Source organism: Mytilus galloprovincialis, chromosome 12 (assembly GCF_965363235.1).
Source record: "Mytilus galloprovincialis chromosome 12, xbMytGall1.hap1.1, whole genome shotgun sequence".
NCBI classification, from domain to species: Eukaryota; Metazoa; Mollusca; class Bivalvia; order Mytilida; family Mytilidae; genus Mytilus; species Mytilus galloprovincialis.
The window spans coordinates 54,639,185-54,655,293 of NC_134849.1; the positions used below are offsets into that span (position 1 = coordinate 54,639,185).

General features: G+C 31.1%; 1 protein-coding gene across 1 annotated transcript in view; it reads left to right on the plus strand.

The window, feature by feature from the left end:
• Window positions 1-8,982: 8,982 nt before the first annotated feature.
• Window positions 8,983-16,109, plus strand: part of LOC143053711 (uncharacterized) — a 28,125-nt gene continuing 20,998 nt past the window's right edge. Inside the window, exons 1-8 of the mRNA XM_076226498.1 lie at window positions 8,983-9,061; window positions 10,855-10,949; window positions 11,999-12,115; window positions 12,531-12,650; window positions 13,262-13,318; window positions 13,991-14,026; window positions 14,594-14,672; window positions 15,491-15,810. Coding sequence (XP_076082613.1) covers window positions 10,889-10,949; window positions 11,999-12,115; window positions 12,531-12,650; window positions 13,262-13,318; window positions 13,991-14,026; window positions 14,594-14,672; window positions 15,491-15,810 — 790 coding nt within the window. The 5' untranslated portion in view covers window positions 8,983-9,061; window positions 10,855-10,888. The remainder of the gene's footprint in view (window positions 9,062-10,854; window positions 10,950-11,998; window positions 12,116-12,530; window positions 12,651-13,261; window positions 13,319-13,990; window positions 14,027-14,593; window positions 14,673-15,490; window positions 15,811-16,109) is intronic.

Genomic DNA, 16,109 nt, shown 5'->3' on the forward strand with positions numbered 1-16,109 from the left:
AAAAGACTAACAAAGGCCAGAGGCTCCTGACTTGGGACAGGCGCAAAATTGATACCTGAAACCTCCCCCTATACATTTAGCCAATGTAGAAAAAAACTTACGCACAACAATACGCACAGTAAAACTCGGTTTAAGAAAATTCCGAGTCCGGTGTCAGAATATGTAAGAAAAAAAACAAACTAAATGACAATAATACACAAAGAACAACAGACTTTTAGCTGTTACTGATATGCCAGCTCCAGACCTCAATTAAACTGATTAAAAGGTTATTTCTTTTTCATATGAATATCAGGCACAATCCATCCTGTTAGGGGTGTATATGTTAACAAACACCATTGTGAAAATGGAGTAGACATGCAATGACCACGCTTTTTTTAAAATAATGAACTAGACAAAATAGAAAAGATCACTCTACAACAAATACATATTGCTATATGTCACTCTTTTTTTCTTTTTCATATTTAGGAAATGGACGAATAGCTAATTCTTCTAAATATCTGCAGTTCGCCAAATATTACAGTTCGTGTGCGACAAATCATTTCACATATCCACTCCTTCATTCTGATAATCCATTTAAACTTTGTAACACAACATATCCAATTGAACTAGGTATAGACATTTGGATTGGTGTTTTCAGACAGAGACTACACATTGAAACTTTTGACAAAACAGGTAATTGGCAATATGAAACAGAGAGTTGAGGAATTGAAAATTGTGTAGTTATTTTATTATGTCATGTAATGATAAAAAGCCTAGTGCCCGTTGAGAAATATTGTATCATGTGTTAATTTTTAAATAAAAAAAGATAAATTTTGTTCAATAGATTTTGATATAATAATGTAAATATAATTGCATAATAGTTCTTGAAAACTGGTCATTAGCCATGCTATCGTGATATATGGACTGCCCACAGAACAGTGGTATTGACTAAGATAGTGATAATGACTGAGCCGAAGGCGAGGTCATTATCGCTGTCACAGTCAATATCACTGTCCTACGGGCAATTCATGTATCACGATAATCTCCAGTTCTTCAAGAACTATTATGTTTATTTCATTGAGGAACTATGTCATTGAAAATTCTCATAAATTCAAATGTCCAAAATAAACTCGAGTAGTTGTACGATTTCTATAGCAAAGATTGAAGACCAGTAGTAGTAATACTGCCATTTATTTTAGTGCAATTTTTCAGAATACAAATACTTAATCAAGTTCTGTATAATTTTATAATTTTCTAAAAACATATGGTAAGCAATTCAACAACTTAAGTTATATTCAAAACTAGAAAATGTTTTATTAAAGGGACATCTCTCTAAACAGAGAAACCACGCCCCACCGGTAATTAACAGAGAAACCACGCCCCAAAGGTTAATAACAGATGAAAACCCCACCCCAACAATCATTAACAGACGGAAACCACGCCCCACCGGTCATTATCATGTAAAAGTCCGTTAACGATCGGTTTTCTGGTCCGTTTTGTTCTGTTAATGACCGATGGAATTTATTACTGAAGAATAATGAATGTCATGTGGTGCCTTATTTTCCAATAAGAGAGGTTTATTCTTAATCGGTTAGAAATAATAATACATAATCATTTTTAATAACGGTTTATTTCCCTGTTGCGTGTGTTAACAAAAAAAAAACAGTCAGTTGTGACATTTTGTAATGAAAATCCAAACTGACAGACACAGATTATACCCATAAAAACTTCTCTAAAAAATCAATTGTGTCGGTACTTCTAATAATGGACTGTTAATCATATATAACAGTTTCACAACTTTAGGAAATGGTTTGATTAAATTTGTAAATATTAAATGGATTACATGTATGTGGAACAAGATTTTTTTCGTTTTCATGTAAGTAGTCGGGGTAATTTCAATAACAACCAACTGTGCATTTAAAATTACAGTGCGGCGTACTCACATTAACTATACAAGTTTGACAACTGAAAATGACGCCAAATGTTGGAGCGTTTTCTTTCACTCAGAAATTAGTTGTTCGTAACTGAACAATTTATAGATTTTTTTGTTATTATATTCAAGAGCTTGCTTATACTGTCAGTATTTATTTAAAAGTGTTGTTTGCATATTGTTTTTAACAAACAAACACATATAAAAAATCAACCACGGGTTGTATGAAACAATGTTATCCTCCGACTTATCAGTGTGAGGGTCGATGAAAATATCCACTCCTAATTTTGATAGCGTGTTATCACAATATGTCGACAGAATCTTCAGACGAGCAACTGATTGATCGTGCACTATGTAGCTTCATTTTTCTTACTACGCGTATTTTGTAGTGCAACAAGATTTCAACAACATTGAGCAGTACATTTCACACTGTTACTATTTATCAACGAATGATACTCTGTTGAGAACGGACAACTGCAGCGTTCAACAAGATTACAAATGTACTTCAGGTAAACTTATGTTAAGTAATAACACAAACCAAATCACGTCGAATATTGCTGCCATTCGTTTGGTAAGAATATAAAGTAAATAGTAACGTGTTTTTGTACGTGACATATGACGGACTTATATATGTTTCGGTTCTTGTTTTTGTATGCTTTTTCAAATCTACCTCTGACTGGTAGATACTTGTATGATCTTATGCTTAGCTATTTGTTTGAGTTTGAATTGATTCAATATTCATTAACCAACAACATAGAACAACGGAGGGACACATAAAAGTACAAAAACGACAACTATAGACTGAGCAAAACGAACCCCATCAAAAATAAGGGATGGTTTAGGATTTTATAAAAGGATAAGCAGATCCTGCTTCACTAACTGCACTCGTTATTTTGCTCAGATGACATGTGTCAGTACAATTCAGTGTGTAGACACATTCTGTAAATCAAATGCGAGAAAAAGAGGATCTTGCAATTTCCACATATCCGTCTACGGCGTAGATAAAACAGCTCTATAACGTTTAACTAACAAGGGATGAAGTCAGCAGCAGATTTAAACGGATGCTCTCAATTTTACCACTCTAAACTCTTCGTTCAATAGCTTCATTGTAAGCAGCAACTATATGTCATGATCGAACATTTTAACTCTTGGAAACTGAAATCATCTTTCTTTTGGTAACGCTTTTTTTCATTACCGAGTCTCGATAATTGTTTATATCTTGATGTTATTCATGATGTTTCCTGGTTAAGACGGATTTAACTGCATCTTTTGCATCATTTATTTCGTGAACGATGGGAACCATGCCTAACCATACTCACTAAACTTTGTATTGTTTAGTGAGTGGACATTATTATATAGCGTACTGAAGAAAAAAAAAATAATGATAGACTGTTTTCATTCTTCTAAAGTTTCATATGAATGAAGAAACAAGTCAGTAAGAAAGGAAGCGCAGTTGGCCACGGATTGTCTGTTGAAAAAGACGTCCTTCAAACGTACATGTTACAAATATGTAGTCAAACTGATCATTTATGACAATTCACCTTGGTTAAATGCGTTAAAATAATAAAGGTTTTTAATCTATGCATTGTTTGGCAGATACATGTTTAATTGAATACTCAAATACTTATTGAGAAGAATATATTTAATCAAACCCGCAAAATAGTCGATCTGGTTTCAATCAGCGTTCAAGTAAATGTTTGCTCTTTTGTTTTTTAGATTTAAAAAATAATAAGTTTTGACATTTTCGTGTACCAGATAATTTCAAATATGAGAAACAGAAAAATTATCTTCCATTTTTTAAACATTTTAAATGAACTTAATGCATTAAATTTTAAGATAAAACACAGGTTTGTTTTCTGATAGATCGAATGTATATTAGAACAAATATGGATAAACCATGAAAAAGGGATACACAACTCAATATCCACTAGCATTACTCATTGAAAAATGAAATTTGGTTATACAAATGTATGTCGAGTGGGTGATGTGCCAATCGGCATATACATGACTTTGTTTATGGCAGATCATATCTGTGATAATGTCTGACACATATAAACCTGAAACGTCAACTAACGCGTACTAGCGTCTTTCAACATTTAAATATGCCACAAAGAGAAAGGGAAATGTATCAAATTTAGTCAAATTTACATTTTACAGATGATGAATTCGACACAACAGATTATGTTAGTTATGCGACAACCACTCAAGGTAAACGCATTAAATGAAAAAATGTAATTAGATTTGTATGTAAAAAGTGAAATGGAACAACCGTTTAATATGTATCTGTATATGGTAAAAATCAATTGTCAAAAATATATCTTACTTGTGCAATGTCATTAACGATAGAAGAATAATAAAATTCCAATAATGACATGAATAACTCATTATAGTTTTTAATTTTTTGGACATGTTTAACCTTAAAGTAAATGTATGCTATTTTATAATGGAACTAACATCAATGGTTGACAATACTCGTTAAACATGTTAAAAACTAAATAATATAAAACAAAAACCTTTGCAGATTTTGAAGATGAGTCAACAAGTCGTACATCACCTGGCATTGATAATGGTACGTCGTATGATACACAAAACAAAAGACACCAAAACCAACTTGTTTTGCATAACATAAACTGTTTTAAAGATATCGTTTGTGATGCAGCATTCTATGTAAGAGTAATTTAATAAAAAAAAAAATCAGAAAGCTGTCAGTCAGTGATCTGCACAATACTGAATAATTTGAAGTTCAGAATTTTCTGATGAAAGTAAGATCAAAATGAACATTTAAGACTTTTAAAATTCATTCACATGTGAACACAAGTCAAACAATAGAATGCACTCGTTGTTTAGAAGGTGTAAACATAAATTGATTCAAAATGATATCAAATATATGCTTTATTTTGTAGTCAATAATGCGACTGTCACAGACGACAGCAGTTCTGGTATGGAATACGTCATATATGATAAAATAGTAGACATAAAAAATAACTTTTAGAGACGATTTTTATTGAATCAAGCAAAGTTTGTTTCCATTATTTTAAAGACTGTTGCCTATAATTTATTACATCAACTTCATTTGGTGGACAGTTGTATCATTGGCAACCATATCATCTTTATTTATGCTTACTGAAAAAAAAAAACGTTGCTTGAAACATAATCAAGTCACACTTTAATATGTCAACTATCGGCAATTATTTACAATAAGTTGTGTTAACATAATAATGTAGATAGAGTTAATGAGTAATGAACATACTGTTACATATAAAAAAGTGATCTGGTAAGAAAGACCAATTATTAATTAATTATTAGTTAACAGCCTTTATCCGCGGTGACTTATCTTACTGTTTTTATATTTTTTGTTAGTTGTTTTCCTAAAAATAACTAACCAAAAGGTTTCCACAAGGTTATTATCATGAAATTCATATTTCCGATGATGATTATTGTTTAGTTTAACCTGTATCTAGCAGTTCAGTAGATGGTATTGAGGTCAATGATGAGGAAGCAACATGTATTAGGTCAACATCTGATGTTCGAAAATTCAAATTCAATTTGAGATACATACTGGGATTTAAAGAGTTGCAGATGAAAGCGCTCTAAATCTTACTCTCAACTACTTACATCACAGAAACAACTGTTTACTAATGAAAAGCACTTAATTAATAAATGTATATAATTTAGGAACACACACTCTAACAAAAATGTTTTTTTTTCAGGGATAATTGCTGGTGTTACTGTTTCAATAATGGTGGTCATGCTGATAGTTGCCGTCATAATAGCACTCGTTTACAGGAAGTAAGCATTATGTAAAAAATAAGTAACACATACCTTTATTGATGATATATTTATTTAAAAAGATTCGATATGTCGATATTAAATGCAGAAGAGGAGTTAAATCGTATTAAGCCAATATCTAGTTACACAACACAAGCCATTACGTTATTGTATCACAAACACATTGCAATACAAAAGCTTCATCCGTTTCAGAGCATAATAAATCATTATTATATTTGTCGGTTGTTTTGGTGAATATTTATTCATTGAACAGAACTACGCATGAAACTCCCTCGTGCAAATCAGAAACAGATGAAGCACACAGACACAATGTTCACAGGTTACAATACCGTATCATTGAATAATTCAAATTAAAGAACATTATAGCAACAATTGAAAACTACGCGTCAACACGTTTATAAAAGGTTAAATATTGTTGAGTGGATGAATGTATTCCTTCAGGAAAGTTGAGACGTATGATTTACCGTCTAAACGTTTCGAAAAGCATATCTTTATTGAGAATTCTGGAATTTTGTATTTATGTTCTTCCATCCGTTGTTCCTCTTTTTAATTGTAGGAAACATCATAGGATCCTAAATAAAACACAAACAATAGGCAAGGAAGGACGCACGTCAAAAACTAATCATTATACAACAGAAACTATACTACAAGGTCATTATCACGAAATTGATATTTCAAATGGAGATTATAGTTTAGCTAAACCTGTATCTAGCAATGCAGTAGATGGTAATGAGGTCAAGGATGAGGAAGTAATATTTGTTAGGGCAACCTCTGGTGTTTATGATAAATTAAACGATCAAGACAAGAGAAAACTGCGATCAAAATATTCGAACGAAAATCCATCGAAACTCCAAGTAGAGAATATCGAAATTTACACGGTAAGCTCAAATCTAAAAATTTATGAAGAATGTAAAGACGATGTATTAAAAAATATGATTTCAAGTGACTATTGTTTAGCAAAACCAATTGCTGACACGAACAAATCTGATACTAACGTTAGTACTGCTGACTGTGCACAGCTTGATAATGTTGAAACAAATCAAAGCACGAAACCCTATGATCAATGGCAAATGACTAACGAAGAAGGCAACGACCCGACTTACAACCACAGCAAGAACATAATTCCGAGGGAAGAAAACAGTAATTATGATCATTGTAGCATAAAACAAAATCCGTAACATTTGTATGTTTTGTAATTTTATGTGAGTTCTATCTTTATAGTAAAGTAATGCTATATATTTATAACCTTTGAAATGAAGCAAAAGCCTAGGCTAGCGTGCTATATTCGACAATATTGCACAAGTATGTAAAGCTTCACTTTGCATAAGTGCCACGAGTATTCTTGAAATATTTTTTAAGCTTTTTTACATGTTTTATATAAAGTCATAAGTATTGGCGAATACCATCTTTCGTAGAATATTGGTTTTGCAACCTCGAGAGATATAATATTGTTCTATGAATATTATTTTGCAATATTTATGTAACAACCTTCAACTTAATTATTATTATTTAAACTATTAATATAGCTGTTTTCCCGCAGTTTATAATTGACAAATGTGCGTCAGAATTGCTTCATATGTAGACTAACTATACATCAGGTTATTGATTTAATACACCTTATCGCTATTTTGTCCATTCCGGGAAAAACAGTCATTTATACAACTTCCTGTTTGAGGTCACCGGCCGAAAAATGGAGGTCATCAGTAGTGAGCTGAGGAAGAAAAAACTTTAGAAAGTGATCATCAAGAAACTTTGATATTTTATGATCCACTTTTTTCGAAATTAAAATTGAAGTAAAAAAATATTTTGTTTGAAGTATTTACGGTAGTTTAAACAGGTCTCATTAAAAAGTATCATGCATGGTGAATTGTTTAAACAGGGTCCCAGATAGCTTCAACTGGATGAAAAAGTTGTGTAATTTTAGAACTTATCCGGAATGGAATAAATAGCGATTAGGTGTATTGTTCGTGTTCTATTTTATATTTTATCATCCCTTGTTTATTTTATATTCTTCTGATGGTATCTAGTTATATCATTGTTGAAGCCTTACGCTAAGCTATACTTATTCACATTGTTGTATTTTGGTCGTAAGAGAAATGAAGCGTCTTCTGATCGACAACCACATCACACATTTAGTTATAATTTTATATTTTTATAAAGCTTAAATGATTATCGATAACTATTTGATTTATATACTAGTAGTTTCTTACTTATATGGTCAATATCTACCATTATTGATTTGTTGTTATACGCTTTTGATTTGTTTTTCTTTTTATTAAATCAGGTATAATTGTACATTAAATTGTACTCATTGAACAAAGAACAACGATATTATATTATCCTTGTTGTACAGTGATCTGTTAGTCTGCAAAAAAAGTGAAAACAGTCTTGAAATAACAACAACTTCACAATGTAAATGCTAGTTGCATATGACATAACATGGCAGAGTTGAACAGCACCCGATTTAAGGAAACTGTAAAACTTAGTGACGAGAATGATCTTGTCTGCGAGCCATACAGATGGCTATTTTTTGAACAATACATTCCAAACACACATATCCTTTTAAAATAATATTTGAAAATTCATAAAAGGGCATGAAAAGCAAGCTAGCCCAGTAAGTCTGAAAAACTTTTGAAGCTACGCAAAATGAAGCATAAGTCTTTAAAATTGTAAGACAAACTTTGATTTTTTCCCCAAAAAATAAGGCCTATTGGGAAATTAAAAAGATAATACAGTTTTACAAAATTACGGGAAAAAAGACACAATTGTATCCATGTTTTACGACTTCCCACTGATATCGATTGTAATGGTACATGAGACATTATTTCCACAAAATATAATCTATACGCTCACACTTGTGGGAACAGAGTGGAATACGGGTTTTCACTTGAAATGACTACAACGTCACAATCGTACAGGTTATGTTGGCCATAGCTATGATACACAGAATGTATATCAAAGGGTAATTGACAATGCTACTTGTTAATCGGGAGGAAAATACAGTTAAATTTTGTGGAAATGCAAGACTAGGTCGTTCATTCATTCTTACAGTATACAATATAACAGAAAACAAGTTCAGTTCATGAAATTAATTAACTTGGATATCATTTTTTTGATACACGTTTTCTTATTACCATCCGTTTATTGCGGCAATTGAAAAAAAAATACACAAAAAATTCCCTTTAAATAACCATGTAATAACATTTAAACTTATTTTTTCAACTAACTAAACACGAAAGGGTTCACCTATAAAACTTATTTTTAGTACAAAAACTACAAACGGATGTTTACGAACTAGTTCACCGTTGCTAATTCACAAACAATCTAGGACAGGAAATATTATCAGTTTCTATACATCCTAGGGTAAGTAATTATAAACTACTTTTGATTTATTTGGAAATATTTAACGTTACGATTTATAGTAACTAATATTTTAAATAACCTTTACAATGTTTTTGAAGAAAAAAATATCCATATAATTTATGTTCGTATTAAAGAAGTAACTGACTAAAAAGAACTTTAATTTGCAAACAAAAAAGAAAGAGTTAAGCTTTCTTAGATGAATATATTTAAGAAGAATATGTCACATATATCAATAAGAGACTTCACCATAAAAAAGGAACACACATGATTGGATGATATACTTAAGTATGGTGCAGTTGCTGTAGACATTTGAAACCATTATATTAGATATCATTATATTAACTGATTGTGGCAAACGACAAGTTACAGCTACGTATAACAGTGTGAGATTATGTTGTACTTTAACAACAGTTTTCTTATTTAGAGAAAGAACACAAACAAATTCATCGTTAACATTATTGATGTTCATCTCTTGTGACCGGATTTTCCTATTCAATTGTAGTTGTTTTGTTTATTGACAGCCAAATTTCATTTTAATTTTGTGCGTTGTTTTTGTCTTAGGTCAGGCTGTTGTATTTCTCTTATAAGTATATTACACTTTCTCATTCTTTTATGATTTTTAATAGGGCATTGAGTTTTTTTCTTTGTTGAGAACACTATAACTGTTGTTATTCATGTTATTCTCGTCCTTTTGTCTCTGATTTATAGTTGTCGATCATTCCTGATAGTTCTACACTTGCAACATATAAATAGAATACTAGTAACACAAAACTATTATATGAGATTAGCTTGATTATATATAAGTTTGAAGTCATATTATACATCAAATGTATGCATCTCATATGTTATCTTACCCATAACAAGGTTTACAATTATAAAACCATCAACACCCATTTACTTTTTTACAAACATAAACATTTATTAAGTGTGTCTAACCTTGACCTACAATCAAACCTCATAAAAAGTAAAGTCTCGTTGTGTAGTGCAAATGTATAGAATTGATATAAAAAGTACAACAGCTACGTGGTACATCAGGGGATATGTTATGTTACTTGACATGCAATTAAGGACCAAAATGATAATGAAAAGTATACAAAACTAAAAATAAACACTAAAGACTGAGCAAGACGAATCCCACCAAAACCGATCGTGATCGCAGGTGCTCTGGAAGGGTAACTAAAGTATCAATAGGACAATAGTTCAGATGGACTGTATATCATAATCAAATTCACGTAATATATAATCATGATAGTTCACATACACATAATATCATTAATAATATATGCCTGAACGTTAAAACACAAACATTAATGTGTATATCATATAAAGGACGTTACACGATTAAAAGACGATAATGTACAGCACACACTACTAACTTTATTTATATTATGAGAAAAGATAATATGTTCATGAAACTAAATCACTTCGTGAACTTGCAAGCATAAAGCAAACATAAAGCAAGTGTTTTTGACATCATTGAGGACTAAACACGAATAACAATCTCAACTAAATGAAAATGCATTGATACGATACTTAGCGTGGCTTTTAAATATTGAACACGCGTTCACATTGCATTGTTAGTATAACCGCAACTGAAGATTTTGAGACACTGCATGTGTACAATGTACAACCATTATTTTTAAAACACAATAATCTTTTTTTTCTTCCAAGTTGAATTAACAAAAATGATTATTTTCACGCTGACAAAGATATTTAATTATACTTGTTGTGTATACACCTGAATAACATTATTGTTTTCTTGGTAATGATTCAGAAATAACTTCCGTTTTCAGTGAAATACCTGATAACACGACAGGGCTGGTAACCATGAAATTTGAATATCTCATTTTGAGTCCATTGTTATGTATTGCTGCGAATGATGGTCAAGGTAAGAAAAGATGACACACATAGTGTAATATATTTATACGTCATGATTAATTTCATTGAACCTAATAACTGTTTATTCAAATGTTTACATCGACCTATTTTAAAGTTGCTAATTTGAACATACGCATCAAAACATTAACGGTGAGAAGACCACTGGATATAATAAGAGTCATGATCAGTCGTCACAAACAAATTATTGACTTGAGCTCGTTAAATTATAAATATATGCAGACTGGTAAATATGAATTGAAAATTTACAAAATATCACATACATAAGTTTAATATCGATACCTTCAGGTCTGGTTGATCTCATGTTATATACAAAACATAAACTGCATATGTAAACCATTTACTACTTAATCGTATGAGAACTGATGATCCTAGCTATTTTTGGCATAAACTGTAGAGCATAGCAAAACAGTAACACTATTAGAAATAAGTTAAGCTAAAACATTAATTAACTGTAAATGAAAAAAAAAATGCAGAAACCATTTGAAGACAGTCCTGTCTATCTATCGTAGTTTATTCTTGGCCGACTTGACCGAGAGAAATAAGTATGACTTTTTAAAAGAAAACATATACACGTTGCTGGAGATTTGACGAAAACCCTAATTTTGTAATTTTGCACAATATAACGGGAGAGCGTGTATAGATCTATCACGTGTATGCACCTGCATTATGAATAACATTGTCAGCTACGTCTTTCATCCACAATAACTCACTAGTGACACTAGCAAAACAAAAGGCCAGATTCAGAACAAAGTTGAAGGGCATCAATTCAATGATCTTAAAAATAAGTATGGTTTTAGTACTATATAACCACGATCTATCCAATTGAGAATGTTTTGAATAATATATATATAATATATATATATATATATATATATATAATTTAATCTTTTGCAATTTATTATATTTATTTGTGAATGTACCAACAAATTCAAAAATGCTGTCCGTTCCCAAGTTGTGTGGTTTTTTTTTTTGTTTTTTTTTTTTGAAGTTATTGTCTTATAATAACTTCTGGCATCTAAATATTTTCTTTCATTTCAGGATCTTGTTTAAATAGTTGTGGACAAGTCTATAACAGTAGCCTTCCTTGTCAGTGTAACTGGGCTTGTACAAAGTTCAAAAGCTGTTGTAATGATTATAATGATTCCTGTCCAAAAGGTGTGTTAGTGTTTATCTAAATCCTTTTATTTCCGGCGCACACCAAGCTCAAAAAAGTTGAAAGTGTAAACGAGGCAATTCGTAATTGGCTGATATTAGAAAATAACTAGATCTTATTCGAATAATAATTGTCTACATCAACTCGAAAATTTGCCTACCCTAACGTTATATCGTAAATTGAGCTATAATACTGTTTATGTATCCCTGTATAATATCTTTTGAGATGAATTTTATAAAACAAAAATATTATTGTACTAGAACTCTAATACCAGCGTGCTGGACCATTATTTGCAAGTTCAAACAGAGATATTGGTACCCCGTTTTGACATAAGTTTTTTTTTATTTGTTAAGCACTATACTAATGCAATATTATCTATATTTCGTAAATCGTAGACTTTCATAATTGCTATTGTAGAACTTTGTGTCGATAGTTGTGGACAACCGTATAACACAACACACCGTTGTCACTGTAACAAAGAATGTAAAACTTACAACAACTGTTGTGATGACTACGATACTTTCTGTTTACTACGAGGTTTGTTTTATTAATAAGTTATGAATATCAAAAAACATTTCTTACCCGTTGTAGTATGAGATCGACTTAAAGTCTCATCTGATACATAATGTAATCGGTTTTGTTCACTGACACATTGCGTTATGGAGGGAAAAGAAGAACCTGTCGTTTCATATTTTGTTAGATCTTGCAAGCACCTTCACGCCTACAAATCAAAACACTTATTCACGAAATCTAAATCATTTGTCGTGCAGCAAAATAATGTCTCAAAAATGGGAACTTAATAACAAAATGTATAATCATATCATGTATACGCAATGTATGTCTGAAATCGTTAAATAGTAAAATATGATAATGATTATTGCTGACTGGACGCCATTAAAAAAACGCTCGACGAGACCCAAGAAAACAACGTCAATGGGTTTCCGACAATGTTATAGTAATACATTTATTGCCAATGTGAATCGTCATTCTGATACTTTTCATTTAGCCCGATGAAGCCTGAACCCTAATTTCTGAAAATGAGATCTTTGAACATTTTTTATTCGAATTCAAAATCAGGTTTGAGCAATCTATATAAATAAATCAGAATCACAAATTCATCAACTACAATCATGTGTTTTACCTTATAGTTAATGACTCCAGCACTACAGAATATACTAGATCTGATACAACTTTTATCACTTCAGGTAAACATATTTTATTGATGAAGCAATGAACAACCAATGCATATTTGAAACTCCAATTGTGCAATAGCATATATGGTACAAAAATGTATAAATAAATTTACTAATGCTACCTTATTCGTACATTGTGGTTTAAAACCGCAAAAATAAAATATAAAATTATAGTTTAGTCATTCATTCAAAACTAATGATAAATGTTATTGATCTTAAATGATTAGTTTAACCCTTTTTGTGTTTTGAACACAACGTTGAGAAGAGAGAGGCGAAAGATACCAACTCATAGATCGAAAATAAACTGACAACGCTATTGTTAAAAAAGAAAAGACAAACAGACAAATAATAGTACACAAGACACAACATAGAAAACTTAAGACTAAGCAACACGAACTCCACCAAAATCTGGGGTAGATATACAAGTTACAGGTAGCATAATACAAAAATGATTGTATTTTAATATATACCAGTCGCAGTGTATATATAACTATCTACCAATATACATATAGATCAATAGATAAAGAAAAACATTCATTGGTAGTTTGAAAGTAGAATGTCTGTTTGTCATTTGATTTATACTTATAGTGCCTTTTTCAAATTCCTATAGCCTTGAACAAAATAATCGGTCTATATATGTTCTGATTACACAAATACATTTCACTTGATAAATTTATTTTGCAGTTTATAATGAATCTAACACAGAAGAAAACAGTTCTGGTATGGAAGACGTTATTTATGTAAACTATATTTCAATTACTGTATAAGTTTTAAAAAACTATTTGAATCAAATCAATATTTTGCAATTGTCAAAAAGAGTTGGCAAACAACATACTCGAACATAATTTGTGAAGTTCCTTCACCACCTACTTTATTAAAATTGTCTTTAACGATACACACATTCAGGTTTAGGAATACTGCGTTCTCTAAGTTTCCAAATAACATAAAGAAAACAGTTGTCTAGAAATTCTGATAAGCTTTCTTCAATGGATAATTGATTTTTTTTCTCTTTTGGTTATCTTTATATTGGGACAGTTTTGTTTTTTAAACAGCTTAACATCGTATTTAAGAATATCTAGGTGAAGTAAATACATATTTGGATCGGAAGATTTAAAAGTGATATTGATCTAATGAATAACTTGAACTAATTATTTTATAGAAAACAGATATTACTAAACTAAGTGCAAAACACATGTATTCATGTTCACAGTAACTGACCAGAGGTTCAGTAGTGTATATCAGTTAGGGGTATTCATCCAATGAATTAAGTTTTTTTCCCCATTTCAGGTATAATTGCTGGTGTTACTGTTTCACTAGCGGTGGTTGTGCTGATAGTTGTTGTGATACTGGCACTCGTTTACAGGAAGTAAGCATTCCTTGATTCTGATAAGATCAGGAGCCAACACCTTAACAAAGCACATACATATTTAAAAAAGATGTGAAACGGCATGTAGTACTGGGATGGGAAAATAATAATAATACTTGTTTCTGTACACGGATAACATTTAAAACGTTTTAAAACAAAATAATTTAAAGTTTTAAAATATCAAACGTTTGGGAGCACACACAATTGAAAAAAGTTTGTATCTACGAATATTACATTAGATGTATGTTTCACTATAATACGTTATTCTGATTGGCTAACTGCACATCACGTGTTATTCCTTAAGCAATTGCATTACTCAATAAAACTCTTAATTCATGATAACATGAGGTCCCACAATAAAGTGCATAGGTGAATTAAATAAAAAAAATATAAAATTCGTGTTTTGATGATCCTAGCTAAAAAATGTAATTATATGTATTGAATGCTCTTCTTTTTTTGTTACTTCATAGGGTTGTAAAGCGCTTCCGCGCTTCATACAAAATTTACTTCGGTCTTTGCTTTTACACCCCAATGAATTTACAATAAGAAGCATTAAATTCTTAATTAAAAATTATTTAACTCATGCAGGGCCAAGGGTTGCAAGTATCTTAATCAAATAAGCAATAGATACGAACTTCCGTCATTTATTCCTGATGTTTAACATATTAATTTTCTTTTAAACTTCCAAACTTTTATCTTTGGTCGCACATGATATAAGCTATACTTGAAAACGCATATCTAGCACACGAAAACCAGTATCACAGGAATTCATGCCCGTCTTACTGATCCCGTCCTTATATATTTGTTTTTCATTGTAGGATACGTCTAAGAAAACAATTACTATCCCAAACAGTGGTTAATGGAAAACGCACGTCTAAAATGAACTATTATGTTACGGACAATGTTCAAGAAGATCAATATCATGACATTGATATATCAAATGGGGATTATTGTTTAGCAGCTGCTATATCTGATGATACGGCCAATATTGAAGGGAACGAAGATGGTGACACAACATATGTTAGGGCAATATCGGGTGTTTACGATGAACTAAACGGAAAAGATAAGAGAAAAATTCCGACAAAATATCAAAATGAAAACACATCGAATCTTCAATCGGAACAACTCGGCCTTTCTGGTTGCACGAAGAAATAACCTCGTATGCATTAGGCGGAGGAATCATTGTCCGGAAAATTTTCCGATTCGATTCAAAATTATATTTTTTCGACTGGACTGGTACATTTTTTTTACCACTACTGATTTAACTTGCTCCTGTCCGGAAAATTTTCCGATCCGATTGAATTTTATATTTTTTCGACTGGAATGGTACAAATTTTTTACCATTACTTATTTACTTTGCTCCTTCTTTCGCGCCAAAATATTTGGCAGAGTTAAAGTTCTTGATTACTGTGATATGTAACCAAATTATAGCGCCAC